Below are 22,087 nucleotides of genomic sequence, written 5' to 3' on the forward strand. Positions count from 1 at the left end.
GTAATCAATCACTAAGTATGACAAAAATTTCAAGTTTTAGTATTAAAGATTTACACTAGGTGTTGTGAGTTATTGTAATATTAAAAATAATATAAAAATAACTAAATGGTGTTATCTTTACTATATTATACTTTAAATGTTTTATGTGCTTCTTTTCTTATTTTCAATGAATAATTTTTTACAAGAAATTTTAAAGATTAGCAAAAGAATTAAATTTGTTAAAATAAAGACTGAACAAGAAAATGTCACAGGTTTGTTAACATTAATTTTAATCATATACTGAATCATATTAGTATTATCATGTCAACAGCTTCCAAATAAAAAAGTATAAAATATATTTCAGTTAATTTTTATTTTTTTTAATAAAAATGACAGTAACATTTTTATTTGTTTGTTTGTATTTACAGGTATAGGAAGTAGTCATATTTAGATTCTTTGTCATATTTGCTAAATAAAAAATAACAGAAATGTCTTTGACAAGTGTTTTAAGAAATTCAAATCTATAAAATACAATATACTCTGTTTTGTCTAAAAATTATCAATAAACTTTCAGAATGAATAACAGTTTTTAAATTAGAAATAGTACATACTTCAAAGAACTTTGACGTTTTTAAATTAATACAAACCAACTGAAAAAGTATTTGTATAAAAGCTATAAAGGTATATTTAGCAGTTGCAGTAAGCCTTAATTTTCACATAAGTTCTAGTTTTTTTTTGAGTTATTTTTAAACTTCAAAACAGTAAAAAAATGCTAAATTTAGGCTTACACAACTTATAATATACTTAAAACAGAATAGAACCAGTTACAGTTTGACTATTAAGAATTAAATAAAACTTGTTGTTGAATTTTTTAGTCACTAAAATGGTCAATGGCTACTTACCAGCCAACAATGTACTTGTTTATTATCTTTAACAAATATTTATTATGTCTACAAAATTGGTATATTTTGCTATAACTTGTTATACTTGTTTTAACTAATAACATTTTCATTTATAAACCTTTTTTTTTCAAGATACCTGATTTTTCACAAGGTGCAACATCAACTCCAAAGTTAGTTTGAAGTAATATTAGTATATAGAAATTACTTTTTAATAAAAGTAAAAAACAAGTTTTTTGTTTTATTAAAGAGCAACAATTTTGTAGTTAGCAATTCTAAAGTTAAAAATTTTTTTTGTTGCTTTTAAAAAAGATAGGCTATTGAAAATATTTAAATCTTATAAGTAAATTTTTTTTTCATTAGCTTGTGAAATTTTTAAATATATTGATTTAAATAGATTTTCCAGAAAATCAAAATACCTCAGGCTAGTTTGAAAAAATAAAAAAATTCATGCTGACTCAGGCTAATTTTGACTCTTTTTAAAAACTCACACTGTCTCAGACTTGTTTGACTTTTTTGTGCTAAAATTAGGCTGGTTTGAAATTTTTTTACAATTCTCACACTAGTTTTTCTGACTTGAAACTTTTTTTTACTAGTTATGAAGGCCTTTTGTTATTATTTTCGTGTGTTTAACTATTGAAGGTTGATTAACATATTTTAGCTTATACTACTTTTTTATTATTTATTTTTAAAGTTCAGACTGACTTAGTCTAGTTTGATGTAACTTAGGCAGATTTTAGAATACTCAGGCTGATTGTATTGCTTCAAAGAGTGAAAAGTCTCTTTTAAAAATTTAACTTTTTTAGTTTAGTTTAAGTTTTAGGTCGCTCAAGATAGTTTTTATTTTGACTCAAAGAATGGCAACCCTGAAATTAGTACCTGATTGAAGGTACCATTGCACGACTTGGTAATAAGCACTGTGTTTAGTGTTAAAATTCCCGGTAGTATGACTTAAATTAATTTAAACAATTATTGAAATCCTACTGCAGTGGACTTTCAACACTAAACCCATAGTTTTTTACCAAGTCTGACCATTACCCATATGGAGAGTTACCAGAATTCAAAAATTAAAGAGTTCATGATACTGAATAAAGTTCTTAAACTTTAAATGTAATTCTGTAGTAATCTTGTGGCAATTTTCATATAAAAGTCTTACATATACTTCCATACTCAATTTTAACTTTACAAGTAACAATCCTTACAGTTTATTTAAAGAAAAACTAGGTTTTAGAAAACTTCTTATTAATATCGCTAACCTAGATTCCTTTGAATTTCAGACTTTTAATAAAATTTTAATGAAGTTCTGATGTATTTTTTAATGATTTCAACTTATTTTTTTTCTTCACACTTTAGTATTATAAAGCTCAACTATCAACTAATATCTTACCTCTAAACAAAATAATTATCTTAATGTTGATAGTCTTAATTGATAAGCTAGGAATAACTCAGGCTAGTGCTCTTTAATTAAATAGTGGAAAATTGTAATAAAAACATTCTTATCAAAATTATACAATTAAAATAACCGAAACAACTTTCGAGATTTTCATTATTTTAAATTTAACTTATGTTCTTTTAAATTAATTTGCATCATAAAATTGCAATTGTTCATATTTAAAAAATAATTTGTTTCTCAAAGCTGTTTGGCTTTTCATAAGCCATAAAGTTTGTTTATAAGTAATAATTGATTCAGCATTTGAATTGAAAAATCATGTACAGTAACCTCTTGCAACTTTACGCACTTGTGAGGTTACACACTCTCGTTTAGTTACGCATTTTAGAATTCTTAAAAATTCTAAAGTAAGAAATTTAATTTTTTTAATATTGCACAAATTAGGTTTATTGTAAATTTTAAATTTAAAATATTTTTTTAAATGCTAACTAACCTCTCTATATCTTTAGACTTGGTAAGCTTATGTTTCTTGACTAATTGATAAACATTAAGTTAACCTCAGTATGTCAGAAGTTTTAATAAAAATAAAAGATTAGATTAAACTCTGAAAGAAGTATGACTGTGTTAAATAATGAAAGTATAATGAAATAATGAGAGTTTAAAACACAAATAAATAATACAGCACTCTTGCTCTATATAAGAATAAACATCTAAAAAAGAAATCTAATAAAACTTTCTAGCCAAAAGTAGCAGAGGTACTTAATTAATATAGAGCTTACACTTAATACAAATCTCACTTTTTTTTGTAACATATCACTTTTCATTTGACGTTTTTTTTTAGTTTAAGTTCTTCTTCTGTAACACTTGATTTGCACTGCAAGAGTTGAAATTTTTCGCCTGTTGCCTTCAATTCTTCGTAATGCTAACCAGTCACCATCACCAGTTACAGCTTTAAAAGATCACAACTGCGCGTTAAAACTGATGGTCTTCATTAACATTGGTTTAAAATCCTCAAATTCAAATTTTTCTTGCTCTGAAATTTTTTTTCATCAGTTGTTAATAAATTGTTAAAAGTGGGAAAGTCCCCAGTCTGCTGTTAAGTAGAAGCAATATCAAAAAACAGCCGTTATAGTAAGTATATTTGGTACCTCTCTTATCTTTACAATTTTTTTCTGTGGACACAATGTGCGTAAATAAGCGAGAGGTTACAGTACATAAGTTTAACGTTATGTTGATTTAGCAATCTAACAAACATATATTTAATGCTTTTGGCAAACATCAGTGTTTTACATTAACAGGCTTTCTATAAAAAGTATGTGTAGTCTGTTTGAAATAAGTTTACTTCTTTATCTAAAATGGTAATTTCTCATTTGCAGATATTTTTCAAGTAAATTGTCAGTTTGAATGCAGTGCATTCATCTTGTTAAAGAAACTGTTTGGATCATTGTTATTTTCCATGAGCCCAACCCAAACATACCTCATGTAAATTTGTTTAGAATTTGGTATTAATAGTAAGTTGTTTTAAGCCCTGAACTAGTTTTTTAATAATGGTACCTATTACAGTGTTGTCTCCTTGTTTATTGACTTATCATTATAGAGAAAAACACATTGTGAGCAGGAGTATATTTTATTTGCAAAACATTTTTTGTTAGTTTTGCTGCTTTTGAAAATTAAGTTAGATTTTACATCGTAAACTGTTGTGTAAACATCTTAAATGTTTTCATTTAAACTAAATGTGTTAGTTGATAGTTTTGATATTTTGAATATCAAATGTTTTTATATTTTGTATTTCTAGTGATAATTTTTGAACTTGATGTTGTGCTAAAAAGCTCAGTTAAAAATGAGATACAAAATAATTAGTGAGAAAATTTTTAAATTCAATTTCAAGCCATTTATCCAAGTTATATTCTGGAATATTTATAACAGACAACGTTTTAGAGTCATTTTTGTGAGTTTTAACCGTTTCATATAACTTACCAGGCTAGGTACCTTTTAAATCAATGTTGTAGTAAGTATTTTTATTAACCATACTTTTGTTTCAGATTTTTTTTTGAATTATCCATGAAGCTAGTTTACGATTTTAGTATTTTACCAGTTATTGTTGTAATCTATTTCTTGAAATTAGTTTTGTATAATACTATACATTTAATTTATGTGATCGTGTGTTTTTAAAAATTACAGAGTTACAGTTGTCTATTCTACAAACAAATATTAAAGATTATTTAAAAACATTACTTAAATTTATATGTAGTAATCCATTTGGACTATATGTATGCTTTGTGCTTTACATAAAATAATTTAGTTGTATTTTAATGAAAAACTTTTTCATTAAAAGTTTGGTCAACTTTATTATTAAATGACAATTTTTTAATTTTTGTTACTATATTAGAACGTAACATAGTTTTATTCATGCTTTTATGTTAAAATACTGTTTTTAAGTCCATATATAAATGCATCATTTTTAGTAGATGTAAATTTCTTATACCTTGAACTAACAAGAGTACAGTAACCTCTCAGATCTTTACGCACTCGTGACGTTACACACTCTCGTTTGGTTACGCATTTCAGAATTCTATAAAATTCAGAAAATAAAATTTTTATTTTTTTTCTAATACTGCACAAATTAGGTTCAATGTATATTTTTAAATTAAAATATGTTTTTGAATGCTAACACACCTCTCTATATCTTTAGAATTTGTAAATTTATGTTCCTTGACTAATTGATAAACATTTAGTTATACCTCAGTATATCAGAAATTTTGTTAACAATAAGAGATTAAATCAAAATTCTGAAATAAACATGACTGTGTTTAATAATGAAAAAATGGAGTTTAAAAAACAAAGAAATAATAAAGCAGTCTTGCCCTATATATTAATAAACATCATTTTATAATTGTAAAGAAATGCTTAATTATAAATTGAATTTGCTAAGAAGAATAGAATATAAATGTCACATATAAAATACTTAATATTAAAAAAATAAAATTATTTCTACTTGTATTATTATTTTATAGAAATTCAAATCCTTTTTTTTAGTATATGTATAGTTTTATCTGTTGTTTTCATATTTATAAATAAATTAAACAAATATTTAAAAGTGGGAAAGTGCCCAGTCTGCTTTTAACTAGAAGCAATATTAAAAAACAGCCATTATAGTGAGTATATTTGGTACCTCTCGTTTCTTTACGATCTCTCATATCTTTACGCACTTTTTCTGTGAACACAATGTGCGTAAATAAGCGAGAGGTTACTGTACTTAGTATTTTTTACTTTTTTATCAATATGTTGTTAATATTTTTTTATGTCTATCAGTTGTAGTTTTTATATGCAGTTAAGAATTCTCATTTCAAAAAAAAAATCAGCCTTGAAATAACCGAAAAGCTTTAAGAAATACATTTCATAAACAATGTGCAATTTTATTTATGTTGCATAGATTTTTAAAATCTTCCAATATTATAACTTATGTTCATTTTTCTAAACATAACATTAATTCTAAGATGGAATTTCTATAAATACTTTTTCAAATTATACTTCAGGTGTGTTAAGTGTGAACCCAGGGTACAAAATTAAAACATGTACTAAGTTTTTCAGTAGTTATTTATTTTAAAAGGTGTGATTTTAATAAACAAGTTAACAGTAGTAAATTTTCCGCATAAATGAGATTTTGTAAACAAAATAAAATTGAAATTTGTTCTAAAATAAATTTTATTTATGTTTTTTAGATCCTCAAAGCAAACGAAAATCACTAGTTTTTTTCAATCAACACCTATTAAACTTGCAAAAAGTAAAACAAATCTTCAAAAATGTGTTAGTTTCGTTGAATCATAACAACTTTATAAACTTAAATATAATGATATATTAACTAGTGTTCTACCGGATCGGAATTGATCCGGATTACTTTGGTAAGATACACTAATATGAACAGATGCTAATTTAGAAAGTGATTCAGAATTATCCGACTGATGATTTTAAAAAAGAAATTGATCCGCATCTAGTTCCTAAAAAAATAAAAATAAGAGTCTTTTTTGTTTAGCTTATTCATTATTATTTGCTATTTAGTTGATATTATTAATTTGATTTTCGTATTTTACTGCTTTTATAATTTGAATAATATTTTCAACATATTTTTTCTCTTTGTAATATTAATTATTTTAATAAAAAATTGTAATGGTTTTTTGCTAGTGTTCTCTTTGGGATTTGTTGTGAATTTAATTTATTGTAAGTTACGTTTAAAAAGTGATATGTAGTTTTTTTTTTATTGCTATTTTTTTTATTGTTGTTTAAATGGTTTTCTAAATGTAAATTATCAACAAAATAACTGTAGTTTTGTTTATTTAACTAATCTTTCTACAACTAAACTACTATTTTACAATACAGAACAAGCTAGTCCAAACTGAGTCGAAATGCGAATGTGATTATTTTGATTCTGACACTGTTGAAATGTTTAGCTCTGAAAAACAAGATCTTTCGTTTTATCAACGTAGTTGTGAGGACTTGAAGCCTATAGTTGAAGAGTTAGAAAATCGACAACACATTGTGAGTTTAACCTGAAAATTGCTCAATCTTAACTATTTACTAAATCTATTGAAATCTCTATATATTTCTGTAATTTTAAATGTGTTATATGCATTGTAGACATAATGTATATTTATTTATTTTGTGTAACTTAATAACAGTTTTAACTAATAGGATAAATTCTGGATGCAAACTTTAAATACAATATATGAAGTTAGTGTTGTTGTATTTATAATCGACTTTGTATTTTATAAAGAAACTAATGTAGTACAATTATTTGGTTCTTTGATTAATTCGGTTGACGTCGATTTTTGTTTTGTAAGACTTAAAAGCTACTATTACTCCAACTATTTTACCCTAATTTATTGTTTTAAAACTTTAATTACCTAGTCTTAATTATTTTCACATAAAATTTAAGAAATTTCAAACGTTTAACAATGAATTTTTATGAAATTTTAAATATAACTAAGTTAAAGCTTTTACAAAACACAACTTTCTAGTAGTTACATAATTTAGTATTGTATTTTGTATACATTTTATTTACTATCAATTGAACTTAGAATTTTTTACTGGTGTGTTTAAGCTAGGGCTTGGCAAGTTTTTGAGTCAGGGGGTTTGATTTACCAATAAAAAACTTTGCTTGCCTGGTAAATACACTTTTTTTTTAAAGTCCAAATTGTGTAATGTTAGTTAAATGATTAATTATTAAACACTTTAATTTAATGATTAACTAAAATAAGAAGACAATGCAAAATGTTCGTTACAAAAACGTTCAACTTCTTTTTTAACAATTTTAATTTAAAAATACGTCCCCGCCAGAGACTTTTGCATTTGGACCGAATCTAGCCCTCGGGCCGAAAAAATTACCCTGATAAAAATAGATGAAAAACTTATTTTTAAAGTTCATTTTAGATATAACCGTTTAGTACCTGAAAAAACATTTTTCGATGAGTTGTTGTCAAGTTTTATTCAGAAACTTAACAAAAATAAAATCCAAGCTAGTTTTTTAATAAAAACTTATAAACGATAATAAGTCTATATAATTTTCAACAGTTGTCGCAACAAGTTGATAGTTATAAAGAAAAAACTGAAAGCTTATGTGAAGAAAGTTTAGAATTAATGAACAAATTTGAAAATATAAAAGATTTATTGGATGATTCAAAAAATAATCACGTTGGTGTTGAATCTGAGGTAGATCGCACTCCTGATAGTCTAGGTAAGCTTGTAAACGTAGGATCATATTCGTTTGATTAGAACAGCTACTTGATAAGGATGTTTATAAAATAATAATAAATGTGAATGTACTATTATAGTCTTTAACTTAAGTAATGAAAAAAAAATCCTTTCACAAATAAAAGTATTCTAGATAATGTCTAGTTTAAACTAAGGTACAAAACAAAAAGGTACAAGTATATAAATTTATTAATTTGAAAAATATAGTGGTTTCAGTTGCAAATTATACTTTTATTTTGCTTTTCAAAAACTAAACTGTTTATAAAAACTTTGTATCACTAGAAAATGACTATAATATTAAAAATTATATTTTTGAAAGTAAAAAAATTAAAGAAACGGATAAATAAAAATTTTTCTAAAAAAAAGTCTTTTTGCAAAAGTGATGCTCTATGCAAATCTAACAACTACCTATTAAAAATTCAAAATAATTTTGTATACTAATACGCAATTTTTGGTTTAATAGATAAGTGTTTTTTTAAACTACATGTATGCTAATTATTAATTAACATTTTTTATTAAACATTATATTCCAGTATCAAAAAGTTCAGAAGCTCCGCAACTAATTCCAACTACTATCAACTATGACTCGGATGAAAGTAATACTGCTGATGAGATTGTGGAAGAAATCCGTAAAGAAATAGGTTTCAAGGTACTTATTTAAGGGTTAAAAAACTTATTATGACATATTTTTCAAAAATTTATTAATAACCTAATTAATTCTGTTTGTCTAACTTGCCAAAACTGTTTCAATACTCAATACTGATAAAAGACTTAGCATTAATTTATCTTAATAAATTTAAAAAAATAATAGTTTTGATCCTGCTCTTTATTCGCAGTTTTCGAGCTTAAAAGTTATCAAACTCTAAGCTAAGTGTTTGCCAAAAAGTAACTTGAATTTAATATTTAAAAAAATTTAAAGGTGACGATAAGAATAATTTAAGTATAAAAGAAACTTCACACATTTTTGGCCATATTTTCCCAAGTTCATTTTTATAAACGCCCCCTTGGCAGAATAAAAAAATAATTTCCCCCATTTATTAGATATCGCTTTTTACTGGTTACTTGCCCAAATACTTTTTCGCCGCCTTACTAATTAACGCCTCCGGATAGCCAAAAAAAAAACCCTTAAAGGGCGATACTCCCCATTCTGGGAAATTCTATTTTAGTCATATCAGGCTAACTTAAAATCGTTTGAAAAAAAGAACAGCAAAGTGATTGTTTCTTGTATATATTTTTAAAACTTATACAATGTTTTGAATTTAGATAGTTTAATTATACAGTTTATACTGACATAAAGTCAATTTATATTATTCGGAAATCATATATTATTTTAATTTACTTTCGTTTTAGTTTTTGCTTTTTATGGAGTACAGAATTTAATTATCCTTTAAGTTTTTGTTATTATTATATAGAATTTAACCTTTACTTATAGTTTCCTCATTTACTATTTTGTTCCTTTACTAGATATTGCCCCTGGTAGCCAAAATCGCCTCTGAGGGGCAATAACACATACTTGAGAAATCATGGTCTGACTATGTGATTTTTCAAAAAACAATGAAAAATAGAACTGAATTTTTAATATCCATACATATGCTTTACTATTTAGTAACTTGGTTGCATATGTAATCAGACAGTTGAGCTAATTAGATACAACAAATTTTTAATTTTATAAGAGATAACACACTTTTACAAATGTATTTTTGGTTTCGGTTGAGAGATATGATAGATTAATAAAATGGTTACAGTAATTTTACCTTGAAGGTGTAACATCAAAAAAAAAAGAGCAAAATATATAGTTTATTTAGAAATATTAATCCTAAGCACTTGTTTTTTTCTATATTTTACTCGAGCAAAATAGATTTTTTTTGTCAAAATATTATCTCAGGGTCGAATATTGAGTGGCAAAAAAAGTAAAAACTAAATAAAATTAAAAAATTCTATGGCAAGCATTCAATTCAAAATCGCCCTTATTTTGCCACTGTAATAGTTATTGCCCCAAAACTTACTTAAGTCACCGAAAAAGGGACAATAACACCTTTTTGGAAAATCATTTTTCAAAGTTGTTAAATAGTAAACTAAAATGAAAGGAGTTTTTATAAGCTAAAACTGGAGATTTTTGACCCAAATTTCAAAATCAAATTAACAAAAGATTTAAGAAAACTTGTTAAATGTATTTTTAAGCCTGTCTAGCTGTTATGTAAAAGTGACCTATAATTGATGTTATGTTTTACCATATTTAGTTTTATGTATTAATAATAATAAAATAATTAAATACTTTAACTTTTTTCTTTTGAAGTTTGTTGCACTCTATCAAATTTAAGTTTTTTAGCTTTCTAGTAACACTATATCAGTTTTTTACATAGTTTTTTTTTGGAATTTCAAATTAGTCAAAGGTTAATGTAAATAGCTACCAATATTCAAGTTTTTTCTTTGCTTATAAATTCTTAATATCTTACGCAATACTTTTATAATAAATTGAAAGCAGTAGTAGAAAAAGTTTTTATAAATCGAATTATTTTTTATGAACAATTTATTTTAAGGAAAAACTTTGAAATAGATGTTTATGTTATTTAATTATACTTTTTAGAATTTTGATGAGCAGTTTTCTCAATGCAATAGCAATACCAAAAAAGTAGATGCTTTGAATAAAACTATTGATGAACAATTGTAAGTTTATCTTTTATAAAAGCAAATAACCTTAACTAGTACTTAGTTCACTTATAATGGTGCTTAAATAGTACTATGCATATATAGCTGTTTCAAAAAAGCATATACATGGCTTGTATGACAACCAAATTTATTTAAATAAAGAATTTACAAAATGAATATAAAAAGGTGTTAACTAAAAAAAAGTAATATAAGTATAAAAAAACTAGTATAAATTTTAATGACTATAACAAATTAAAATACAGTATTTTTTTAAACTAGCTTGTAAGCAAACATGTTTTATTTTTAACTGATCACAATGTCTTTCATTTATTTTTTTAATCGAAATTCTCTAAATGTTTAAAATTTCTATTAATAATTTGCTAAATTAAATACTTTATTTACCCCGAATGAAATTTAAGTATTCTTACATTATTAAAGAAATAAAAAGCTTTTTTTTGTTAATTTATTTGTTTTATTTCTTCAATTTTTTCAGTGGAAACAGTAATACAAAGAATTTTTCAAAAGATGAAAACAAACAAAATTGCGAATCTGTTGTCTCGACACGAGTTTGTTTTTTGATATAATATTTTCAACTGGTGTAATGTTTAAAAGTAGTGTTCTACTAGACTAGATCTAGAATCCGGCTATTTTTTGTTAAGATCCAAATCCGGTCGGATCCTACCTAAAATTCCGACCTAATCAATTAATAAAATAAAGCAATATTTAGTATAAACAAAACCTCTATATCAAAAAGTAAATAAATCATAACAGATTTATATCAAAAGTTCCTTGAAAAGACACAAGTAATTCAGTTTTTTCACGGTTTTAGAACATTTACAAATTGTAACTAGTGTATACTATAGCTATACAAATTTTTATAAACATTGCTATAGAACAGGGTTTGGCAAACTACGACAAAAAAAAAAAAGTTTGCGATCTTTTATTTCGTAATATTTTTAAAACTTAATTAATTCTTCTGGGAAATAAATGAAATGTAAAAAAAATATTTGTAATGTTTGACGGAAGATTTTTAACTTGCACTAGATATTCTACAATCTGGAATCTGAAACTTACACTAGATAGAGGTTTAAAATGATCAGTAAAAAATGTTTTTGAAATTTGGCTCGTAAGAACCAAATGCCTGCTGACCCCTGTAATATACGAGTAAATATTAAATTCAAAGTGTAAATTAAAAGTTCAAGTTCACTGGGTCCGGTCCGATCTTAATTTGAAAATAAGATAAGGTACCGGTCGGATTTCAATATGAAAAAGTATACGAATCCCTATCTTTTTGAATCGGTAGATCGCTAATTATATAAGCAAAATAATATAGACAGTTTTATTTTTAAGTTTTATGAATGTCCAAGTTTATTACGTGACAAAATTTTGCTTTAAAAATTGATATTAGTTTTTACTGTTTGAATAAGATATAGCTTAACATTTAAAACATGTTTGTTTGTTTTAATATATAAATATGTTATATAAGTAGTAAATGCAGCATTATCATTTCTAGTGACAATTTAAAAACAAAGTATTATGTTGTGTAAAAATAACTGTATTGTTAAGTCGATGTATACACAAGTATCACTCTGTTGCACCTGCGATTGGAACGATGAAGATCATGTTCGCTTTATGACGTCATCAAGCTGTGAATTTTCGAGCATGCACTCCTTCAACAAGCTCAGAATGAAACAGTACGAATCTAGCGAGACTATCCCATTTGTAAGTTTTAGTTTAAAGTATTTGTTGGTTAAAGTAACATGCCACTATATACAGTGGCAAAAACTATATTGTTCATTCTTAAATGGTTATTGGTAGTATTTAGTTAAGAAAAAGTTTACTATTAATTTCCTATAAACTTTAAAGTACGAACGTTGTAAATGACTGATATATCCTTAAAGTAAGATAAAATGTTTTCAGCTTGAAGAAAGTTTACATGACTGCAAGGAAAAATACAATGTTATGAGTGAAACTCATAAAAGTTTGCTAGAAGATGTTAATGCTGCTATAAAGTTTGAAAATCAAGTTCTAGGTTGTTTAAACTGTTTTTATTTAATTAGTCTTTTTCTCTTTTTTTTTTGTTTCAAAAAATAATTTAAATTTTAAACTTTAAGAAATATGTGTTATATGTTAGTACAGCTGTTTAAATTGATATATTTAAAAACTTTTCAAAATATAATTTATTTTATAACAAAATTTCAATTTACCACCCGAACTATTTTAATTAAGCCATTTAAGCTTAACTTAAATAATTAAATTTATCAGATAATACTCTTCAATATTAGAGTTGAGAAAGTGAATAATCAGGATAAATTTGTATCGAGTATACTGAAATTTATTTGTCTACCTTATAAAAAAATACATAATTTTAATACTTATTTTTTTAGAATTTTTTTAAAGAAATTAACTGTTTTTTTTAATTAAAATAATCGTCTTTAACTATTATCTAAAAAGTTTTTTGTATAATTGTTGAAATAATTTCATAATATATATTTTTTTTGACCTAAATAAGTTGCTCAGTTAATTTTTTAAACTTCACAAAGTTTCAGTAAAAAAAAAAAAAAGTTGTTGTAATACACAGTGGGCTGGCAAGCGGTCATTGACTTTTCTGGTTACTAGAAAATCAAATCTAGTGTTATACTAAATTGGATGATAATTAATGGATAAAACTTAATTTGTTGTTTTCAAAACGTTTTTTTTGCACTAAGTATTTGAGAAATAGGGTAATTAAAAGTGTGACCAATTTTTTTTTAATTGAAAATTAACACAAAATATCGCACAACTTTACTGAAAAATTAATACTTCATTAAAATACATAAAAATACAAATATTACCTGATATTAGTTATAGTATATAACTAAACAAAGTTCTTTACATTTAGTTAAAAAATTAATATCCATGAATTTTAATATTGTTCTTATCATACTCTTTTCAAGGTTTCTTAACAAAGACTCTAAAATACCAGTCTTTCGAGCAATTTTTATATAAACAGAATGTAGCGAAAGGTGTTTACACAATTTTATGTACCAATTCATTGCTAATAACAAGACTTTTTTTCATTTAAACAGTTTATTGAGCAAAGCTTTCAAAATTTAACTAATTTCCCTTTCAATACAAAATAAATACTTACAAAAATAAATTAATCAAACAAAATACGAGTAAAATAAAGAAACAATCAATATAAAACTAATCAAATTGGTCATAAAAACTAAAATAGATAATTAGAACAAAAACGGACTATTTAAAAATGTTAAGTGTAATTCTAGATCCTTTATCAGGACCTAGTTGATGATTAAGTCTAGGTTTAATTTTTTAAATCATAATAGCTTCTACTGCAAGTAGAATATTTTGATATATAACTAAATTTTGTTCTTAATTTTTACTGCTTTTCTTAGATATGGTATAGAAGTTATAAGAAATTATGAGTTTTTTAAAAACTAATATATTTTAAGCTTAACGCTATTTTTAGGAACAGTTGAGGGTCATAAAAAAAACCTCAAAAAGTTTAATTTCTTCCCAGACAAGAGTGTTCATATAACAGGAAAGTTTAAAAAAAATGTACTTAAAATTCTGTTCCTAAGCACAAAACATTTTTTTTGTTGTTTTTGTAAGCAATATTTTAAAGCCTATTTACGTTTTTTGTTAGCATTTTTGAAATAAAATAAAAACTACAAATGTTGAGTTTTCAGACATTTTATTTTATTGGTGTACAGTACACTTTACCAGAGATCTTCAACCTTTTCAAAATCTTTCTCCTAAAACCTATGAACAATAGATTATCAAGTATAAAAATAATAAATTATAAAACACTATTTTTTGGCGTCTTGTTATAAAAATAACATGTTACGGACTGTTAATTTATTTTATGTTCAGATTTATCTGATATAAAGAGACAAAGCAACTGTTAAAAAAAGATCACCATACTAAATATTAGTGCACATTAAAATAATTTCAATGCACACCGTGAAAGACACTACATTATACCATTAAAAAAATGTAAAAATAACGGAGATAAATAAGTATTTCGGTTGTTTTTCAGAATTTTTGTAAGCCATTATCTGACAAAAGTTTGAATGTTTTTTTTTTACTTGAAAAATATACAAAAACTGGTTGAATGTAAACTAACATAACATACTTAAAACAAAAAGACAAAATTATATACTGAATATAATGCTAAATTAGTCCAGGACACAATCAATTTTTTGTTTGTGATTTTTTTACGGCATGGGTAATTAAAAAAAAATCAATTGGTAGGTATTAGTTTATTGAAATTTTATTTGGACAATGGTTGTGAAGCTGAAATCGTTTTATACTTATATGTTGTGCAATAAAAAATTTGGAGATTTTCAAAAACAATCATTTGATTTTTTACCATCAATTGAAGCAAAAAGGAAACAAATCCAGTTTTGAAAACATTTAATTTAGTTCTGTCCAATTAATTATATAACTTAATTTGTTTTTATAACCACCAAAAAAGTTAATGGCGGATTGCCTTTCCTTTCTAGCCCACTGTATTTTACAGATATAAAAAAAAGTCTATTCATAAATTTTTTTTTTTTTTTTCAAATTATACATAAACTCATAAATAATGAATCATATATTAAATCTTGAGCTTGTCTTAAAAATTCTAAACTTTTAATTTATTTAAAAAAGTAAAATATATATAGATTTTGTTAAATTCATAGTGACCTAACTTAAAAATTTATAAAAGAAACTTTTAATTTTCACTCTTAAATTAAAAACTGTAAACAATTTTAAAACATTGTTTTATTAGTTTATTTGCTGAAAAAGAAATTTAAATTAAGAATATTTATTTACTAATAAATGTTATATGAATTTAAACATACTTTAACTAATTTTATCATTTTTTTTCATTTTTAACAACTTAATTTAAGCATTTTAAGACAGAATATATAGCATCCATTGATTAAGTTATGATTATCTAAACTTAATTAGGTTTTAAAGTTTAGTTATTTTATATATTATATTGCATACTCGTACATCAAAAAACAAGTTACAGAATTTAAATTTCTTAAATAAATATTTTAAAGACTTTAAAAATATTTATTATAACCCTATTAATATTTTTTCTTTCTAACAGATAAAGAAACGGGAGATCATGAAACGGACAAAAAAAATTAAAATAGACTTTTTGTATAAAAATAGTAAAATTGCAATTTTTAATATAATGCATTAGCTGATACTTTTCATTTTTTTGCTAGATAGTTTTCTTTTATCGTGCAGTTTGAATTATTCTGCTTTATTGAAAACATAACTTAATAACATATTTGCTTGCAACACGGATATTGATGCCAAGTCTTTAGTACCTTTACATGGCTTAGAGTTATACAACTGTGAAAAAAAGCTAAGAATAACACTTTAGCGTGTTAGAATATTTTTACCTAGTTCTTATTGTTGTACTCGTTTTTGAATTTCTCTTGAAAATAATACTTAACAAATGTACATTATAAGATGAACAAAATTAGTTTTTAAAATTTGCTGTCATTATTTTTGTACTTTTTTTATAAATGGATTAAATTTTTAAGCTTTTTCAAGTTTATTTACAAAAAATAAAAACAGTGTTTAGTATATAACTTAAAAATAGTATTTTAAAAGCTGAATAAATGTTTGAAAAAACATATACATAATTTTCTACTAAAATAGAATTAAATTAAAATAAAATTCTAAAATATAACATTAAAAAAAAAAAACATTACAATTGCTTTACATATGTTTTGCATTTAACTTTGTAATATACAATAGCAAACTAGTTTTTTAAGTAAAGATTTGTTTTAAGTGAATATTATTTGTTTTTATTCATTTTTTTTAGCACTGTTTTCCGTGACTATCATATATCTTTCTGGATTTTTTTTAAAATAAACACTTAAGAGGTCTTTGACCGAAACTGAGTCTGCTTTAAAATATCTTAAAAGAGTTAAATAAATATAGCAAACTAGTGTAAAAACTAGAATTTTATGTAAGATTACACATAGTGTAGTCGCCTGAAGTGTTGCGATTACCCAGTGTGAGGTTTAAAACAGAAGTTATAATTATTATTTATGGAGTTATGTAGTTACTATTTATTATTTTTTAAGTAATCAAAAAAATTTGGTTGCAATAAAGCTTTTTACTTAAAACAATAGTTGGTTTTTAACATTTCAGTATTCATAAATTAACACTTCTATGTATAAAAAACGCATAAAATTTTAGGTATTGCAAGCCAGTCCTGAGATAAAGTTAACACTTAAGTTAATGGAAACTTTCTAAAAGTCTTTATTGAAGCTATATCTCGGAGGATGTTTTTGTAAAGAACGATTTGATTATAAGTATGCACCTTGAATCCATCTGGATCCTAATTAGGATCTAGTAGGATACGGATTAAATAAATTGGAAGGAGTAAAATTCAATTTCATGACAGAAAAAAAACGTATATATTTTAAATAAACCCTGAAAACACGCAAAAAAGAAAACATAAACAAATACATAGTATTAATATTTTTACAATTTAAAATAAGTGTGTTCTGTAGGCTTTCAAGAATTTATAAATAAAATTTTGTTGCTGTAGAATCTACATAAAGTTTTCTTTGAAAGTTCTAAGATTTATTTCTAACCAGCACTTTATTGGCAAATGTTTAGTTTTATGGATCAAAAAAGGATGTTAATTGAATAATTTGAAGTAGTTTATATACTACTAAACTCTTCTTTTAAAATAAGCATAAAGAAACAACTGCAGCTTATGATTGCGCGTGATTGACCAAAGAATAGATTACTCAGATCTTGAAGGTGGCTGAATCTACCATGGTATTAAAATATTTAATGAATTTGGTATATTCTAAATAGTCTTAGCAATTGTAAACGTACTCTTTGACCTAATAAGATGGTTAAAGATGCTAAGAAAGGATAAGGATGAATCTGAAGAGATCTGCAACACAAATGGCTAATTAAAATATGTAAAAGTAATCAAGGTCATCATAAAAAACGATCTCAAACTGCTTTACTATAGTATATGAAAAAGATAATACCTCACACCTGTCAAAAAGCAAAAAGACTAACAAATCGAAGATTACTTTAAAATTTGAATGCTGGCTCGTTTTTTTTTTCTTAATTTGAGTTTTTGTTAGCAATCGACAGACAGAATGTACGCAAAGTGGTCTGCAGTCATTTATGAGTCCGCTACATGATCTTTACGCTCAAAAGTAATTTACACCCATAGTGTTGGTGTTCAGTTGTGACATATATATGTATATATGTTTTTAATTAAGTTATAAAATTATTCCCAGATAAACCGGAAAACAATTTATTTTAGATTGTTCTATTTGCCTTTTTCTTAAGAAAAACGCCATAGGACTTAAGAACTTTTTTTTTATTGATTCATTTGAAAAAATTTATTTTTATTATTAAAACTTTATACTTAACATTTAGAAAATATTTAAAAGCTGTTTCAGCAAAAAAAAATATATTTTTGTTTAAGTTGTCTCTTTTGAAATTAAAAAAAAAAAATATTATGTTGTACTTTAAATTATTTTAAGTAGCAGATTTCACAGTTAAAAGTATCTAAACTAATTGTTTGTATTTAATTAAACATAAAACTTTGTATTTTTTTGTTTCGTACCGTAAACAATTTTTAAACGTAATTAAGTCTTTGTAAACTTATACTTCCATGTTCTGTAGATTTTAAAACAAAAAACGATATTGGTTTTGTAATTTTGGTACGAACAACCATTGACGAGAGTTAAGTATGTATAGTTTAATGATGTTAATATATTTAAGGGCATACAGTCTGTAGTTCTGCATTGACTACATTTATTATTTTCGTACCATCTTTTTTACTCAACATCTACTTTATGTAAGAAGGTTTGATAAACAAAAATTTAATAAATTTATCATTTGTAAGTAAGATCATATGGATTTATATGAAAAGGATTCTACATCACCAAAAATAAAGGTAAGGGTTTTTTTTTTATATACATAATATTTAGTATTAAGTTTACTTAGATAATAACACTACTTTTACTAGGTAGCTGTCTAATTTGCATGAGCGTACAAAATTGCACGAGTGAAAAAATTGCCAGAAGGGTAACTTTTGCACGGAGACATTTTTGCACAGGTTAAAATTTTTTAATTAATTTCTTAATTTCTGTATTAATTTTTTTTTTCCTTTTTACTATCACTGTAACCCCTAACCCTCGGTCGGTAAGTTATTATCTTTTTTTTTATTTTTTTTAATTTTTACTTTTATTTTTAATTTTTATTTTATATATATTTATTTTTACTATCACTGTTACCCCTAACCTTGGTTTGGCTTGTTCTTTGGTTTAGTTTTTGTTTGATTTTATAACGAGTCTATGACTTAAGAAATTAAGTTGGATCTTTTCTTTAAAGTAAAAGTATAATATTACTGCTTAAAAAGATAAAAACTTGATACTATTTTAAGCATTTATGGTATGTCTTACATCGCAACTTAAAACCCTAATTTGGTATTATAAGGAAAGAAAAAGTTATTCTATGAGATATGGTACAATATTATGACTTTTGAAACAAAGTTAAGACTTTAGGGGTTTCAGATAAATAAAAAAACTTTAAAAATTTCCACAACCTTTTAAAACATCAAATTAGAAACAGATTTTGAATTTACAGATGCAATTAAAAAATTATCAGACGAATTTTTCACACGGCTTTCTGACCTTCATCTATTAGAAAACAAATTCAGATACTATATAACTTCCATAAAAAATTATTTTGTTAAAGTGTAGCGCACATTTACAACCAAAGTTTAATACGTGCGATAGCTAGATTGAAATTGTTTTTTTTTTGTAAATTAGTGAGTACTATAATTTATTAAAGACCGCAAAAAAATGGCCAAAGAAACAAAAATTTGCCAAAAAGTATTGTTTGAAAATAAAAATATATACCTAACAAAAACTAATCTAATTTATGTCATATATCTTGTTTTAAGCGTGTCTGTACATTTTAGATATTACTTTTAGAAACAACAATAATAAAATATTTTTAAACTTAAGTTAATCTAACTAAGCATTAAATAAAAAAGTATTTCAAAAAATGAGTATCTGAGTACATTTGTTTGCAAAGAAATAATTTTAAAGTGCACAGAAAAGTTCTAAAAAACCAAAGTGTTGCGAAACCAAAGTATGATAAACCTAAGTTTTTATTATTATGTAATTTTTAATGTATTTGTGTACACTTAAATATAACATATAGTTATAAAACATCTAAAAGAGAAATATAGGTATAAATTACATGTTAAACTACATACTTAATTTGTAAAAAAATGACATTTTAATTAAATACTGTACATTACTCTTGTACATAATGGTAAACATTTGTAATTACTTTATTTATTAAGTAAGTATTATATATACAACTTACTAAATCCAAGCACTTTTTACTTTCTGTTTCAGATAATAACTTGCTGTTGTAACAAGAAAGTTATTATGAAACTGTGAAAAAAGTCCTAGTCGAATGCTAATCTTTTTAGTCTGTAATTTTATTTAAGCCAAAGCAGTATTGTCTTTTTTTTTTTTTTTTTGTTACACAGGGACTTAAAACGAAACTGGTCAAACTAAATCAAACTACCAAAAAATTTGACTAAATATATATTTTTGCTCAACGGGCCACATTTACATGCTCGCGGGTCACATAACTTTCTTTCGCGGGCCGCCCTCGATTTAAAATATAAACGTGCTCGCGGGCCGCAGTTTTTCGACCCCTGGTCCTAGACTATCTTTTACTTTTATTCTAAATATCTTTAAAAACTTTATTATAGTCTAACTTTGAAATCAAAGCTTTTTTATCTATAAGTAAAACAAGTTACAAAAACTTAAATACTAAAACTATTTTCACTGAAATTGTAAAAGTAAATATTAGTTACTTATGGTTTAAAACTTTTAAGAATATGGGAGTTTACTTAGATTAGGGTAAATACTTCTTTTTTATTAATATTTTAACTTTTTAGCTTGCTACACACTTGCTGGATAAAAACTGCGAGTATTGTACGCATTTTTTAGCCGAAAAACGCTGTGTTAAAAATAAAATTTCATTTTGGTTTGAATTGAAAAAAACCTTAAACTAGTAATACAAAAGCATTATATTGGAAAAAATGTTGTACTTTATCAAATTAAAACAACTTCAAACTAAAGGAACCAAAAAATAAGTTATAAACTTACGGACTGTATATCAAATACAATATTTAAAACAAGCATGTTACAGTTTATTTGTATACAGAAAATTATGCACAGTTAAGTTAGCATTTACATACCCAATGGTTGTATCATAAATATAAAAAGCGTATAAAATGCGATATTAACAAAATTAAAGAACACTGCAATTGACACTTACATACCCAATGATTGAAACATAAATGTAAAAAACGTATAAAAAAACGATATTAATGAAAAAAAAACATTGCAATTGAGATTTATTTAGAACCAGATACTTTTGAAAACATTTCTGTTAGTATAGCTTGCCGTTTGAGTTTAGCAGAATTTTTTTGTTGCTTTGTTTTTTGTTTAATTTTAGAGCCCTTAACCAGCGTTTTAGAGTGAACACAATTAAGTAAAAGCATGGTTAATGTTTTTACAAACATTTATTTATTTGAAAATAGTATCTACATAATTATTTGTACTATATAAGTTTTAAAGGTACAAAAGTATATGAGATAGATTTTAAAGAAATTGTGGGTTGTATATAAAATACATACATAAAGTATACAAATTAAATAAATACTAAAGACTTCTAATATAATTTCAATAAATATGCATTGCTTTCAGGATAAAAGTTTTTGTTTTTGGGGTTTTGATTTCATTTGTAAATTTTAGTGGCTTTTAACATATTTATATTAGGCTTAGTGTAGCTAATTAAAAACCAAAATTTCCTTGTTACGCACTGCAAGCTGGGTACACACTTTTGTGCTGTGTTTAAAGTGCATACCTAGTTGGCGTGGTAATATAAACTAATCTAAATTACAAAAAAATTATGCTGTTTTGGCATATAAACTAAAACTATTAGGTTGGCTATTAATATTTATCTGCCTTTTAAATAATTCTATCTTGAAGTCTATAAGTAATTATTGTTAGAAGAAAAAAACTACTTGCTTGTAATAAAAGAAAATCAGAAAAGTCTATGCTAAAATTGTGTAGTTGTTGTAGGATTCAGAAGCCTTTTATAAGTTAAAGGCAAGTTTTCCTTAATAAAAATTTTCGCGGGCCAAACGTTTTAGAAAAAGCCTTCCGCAGGCTGCACTTTTGATAATAATTGTAGTAATCATTAGAAATACTACTATATTAATTAAATATGCGTTAAAATATGTAGTAATAAAGAACTAATAATAAGGAACTTTTGATTAAAAGGCCAGATTTTAAATTTTTACCATAATAACTTTATTTTAAAAGTATGGTTTTAGCTG

At 24.7% G+C, this 22,087-nt stretch overlaps 1 protein-coding gene across 1 annotated transcript; it reads left to right on the forward strand.

The window, feature by feature from the left end:
- The first annotated feature begins 184 nt into the window (after window positions 1–184).
- On the forward strand, window positions 185–16,065 carry LOC145842658 (uncharacterized). The gene is made up of 11 exons (XM_082950130.1): window positions 185–251; window positions 1,014–1,051; window positions 5,991–6,075; window positions 6,646–6,804; window positions 7,837–7,999; window positions 8,550–8,665; window positions 10,604–10,683; window positions 11,159–11,231; window positions 12,232–12,387; window positions 12,586–12,697; window positions 15,767–16,065. The coding sequence occupies exons 1-11, from the start codon at window positions 243–245 to the stop codon at window positions 15,805–15,807; spliced, it is 1,032 nt and encodes a 343-aa protein (XP_082806256.1). The 5' UTR covers window positions 185–242; the 3' UTR covers window positions 15,808–16,065.
- Window positions 16,066–22,087: the final 6,022 nt, after the last annotated feature.

Source organism: Thalia democratica, chromosome 8, assembly GCF_965202585.1.
Source record: "Thalia democratica chromosome 8, ktThaDemo2.hap1.1, whole genome shotgun sequence".
Taxonomy (NCBI): domain Eukaryota; kingdom Metazoa; phylum Chordata; class Thaliacea; order Salpida; family Salpidae; genus Thalia; species Thalia democratica.

Excerpts from the sequence above, each read along its gene's own strand:
- LOC145842658 (XM_082950130.1), top strand. Across the intron at positions 6,805-7,836 it reads TAGAAAATCGACAACACATT|TTGTCGCAACAAGTTGATAG; the intron begins GTGAGTTTAACC and ends AATTTTCAACAG. Across the intron at positions 12,388-12,585 it reads CTAGCGAGACTATCCCATTT|CTTGAAGAAAGTTTACATGA; the intron begins GTAAGTTTTAGT and ends AAATGTTTTCAG.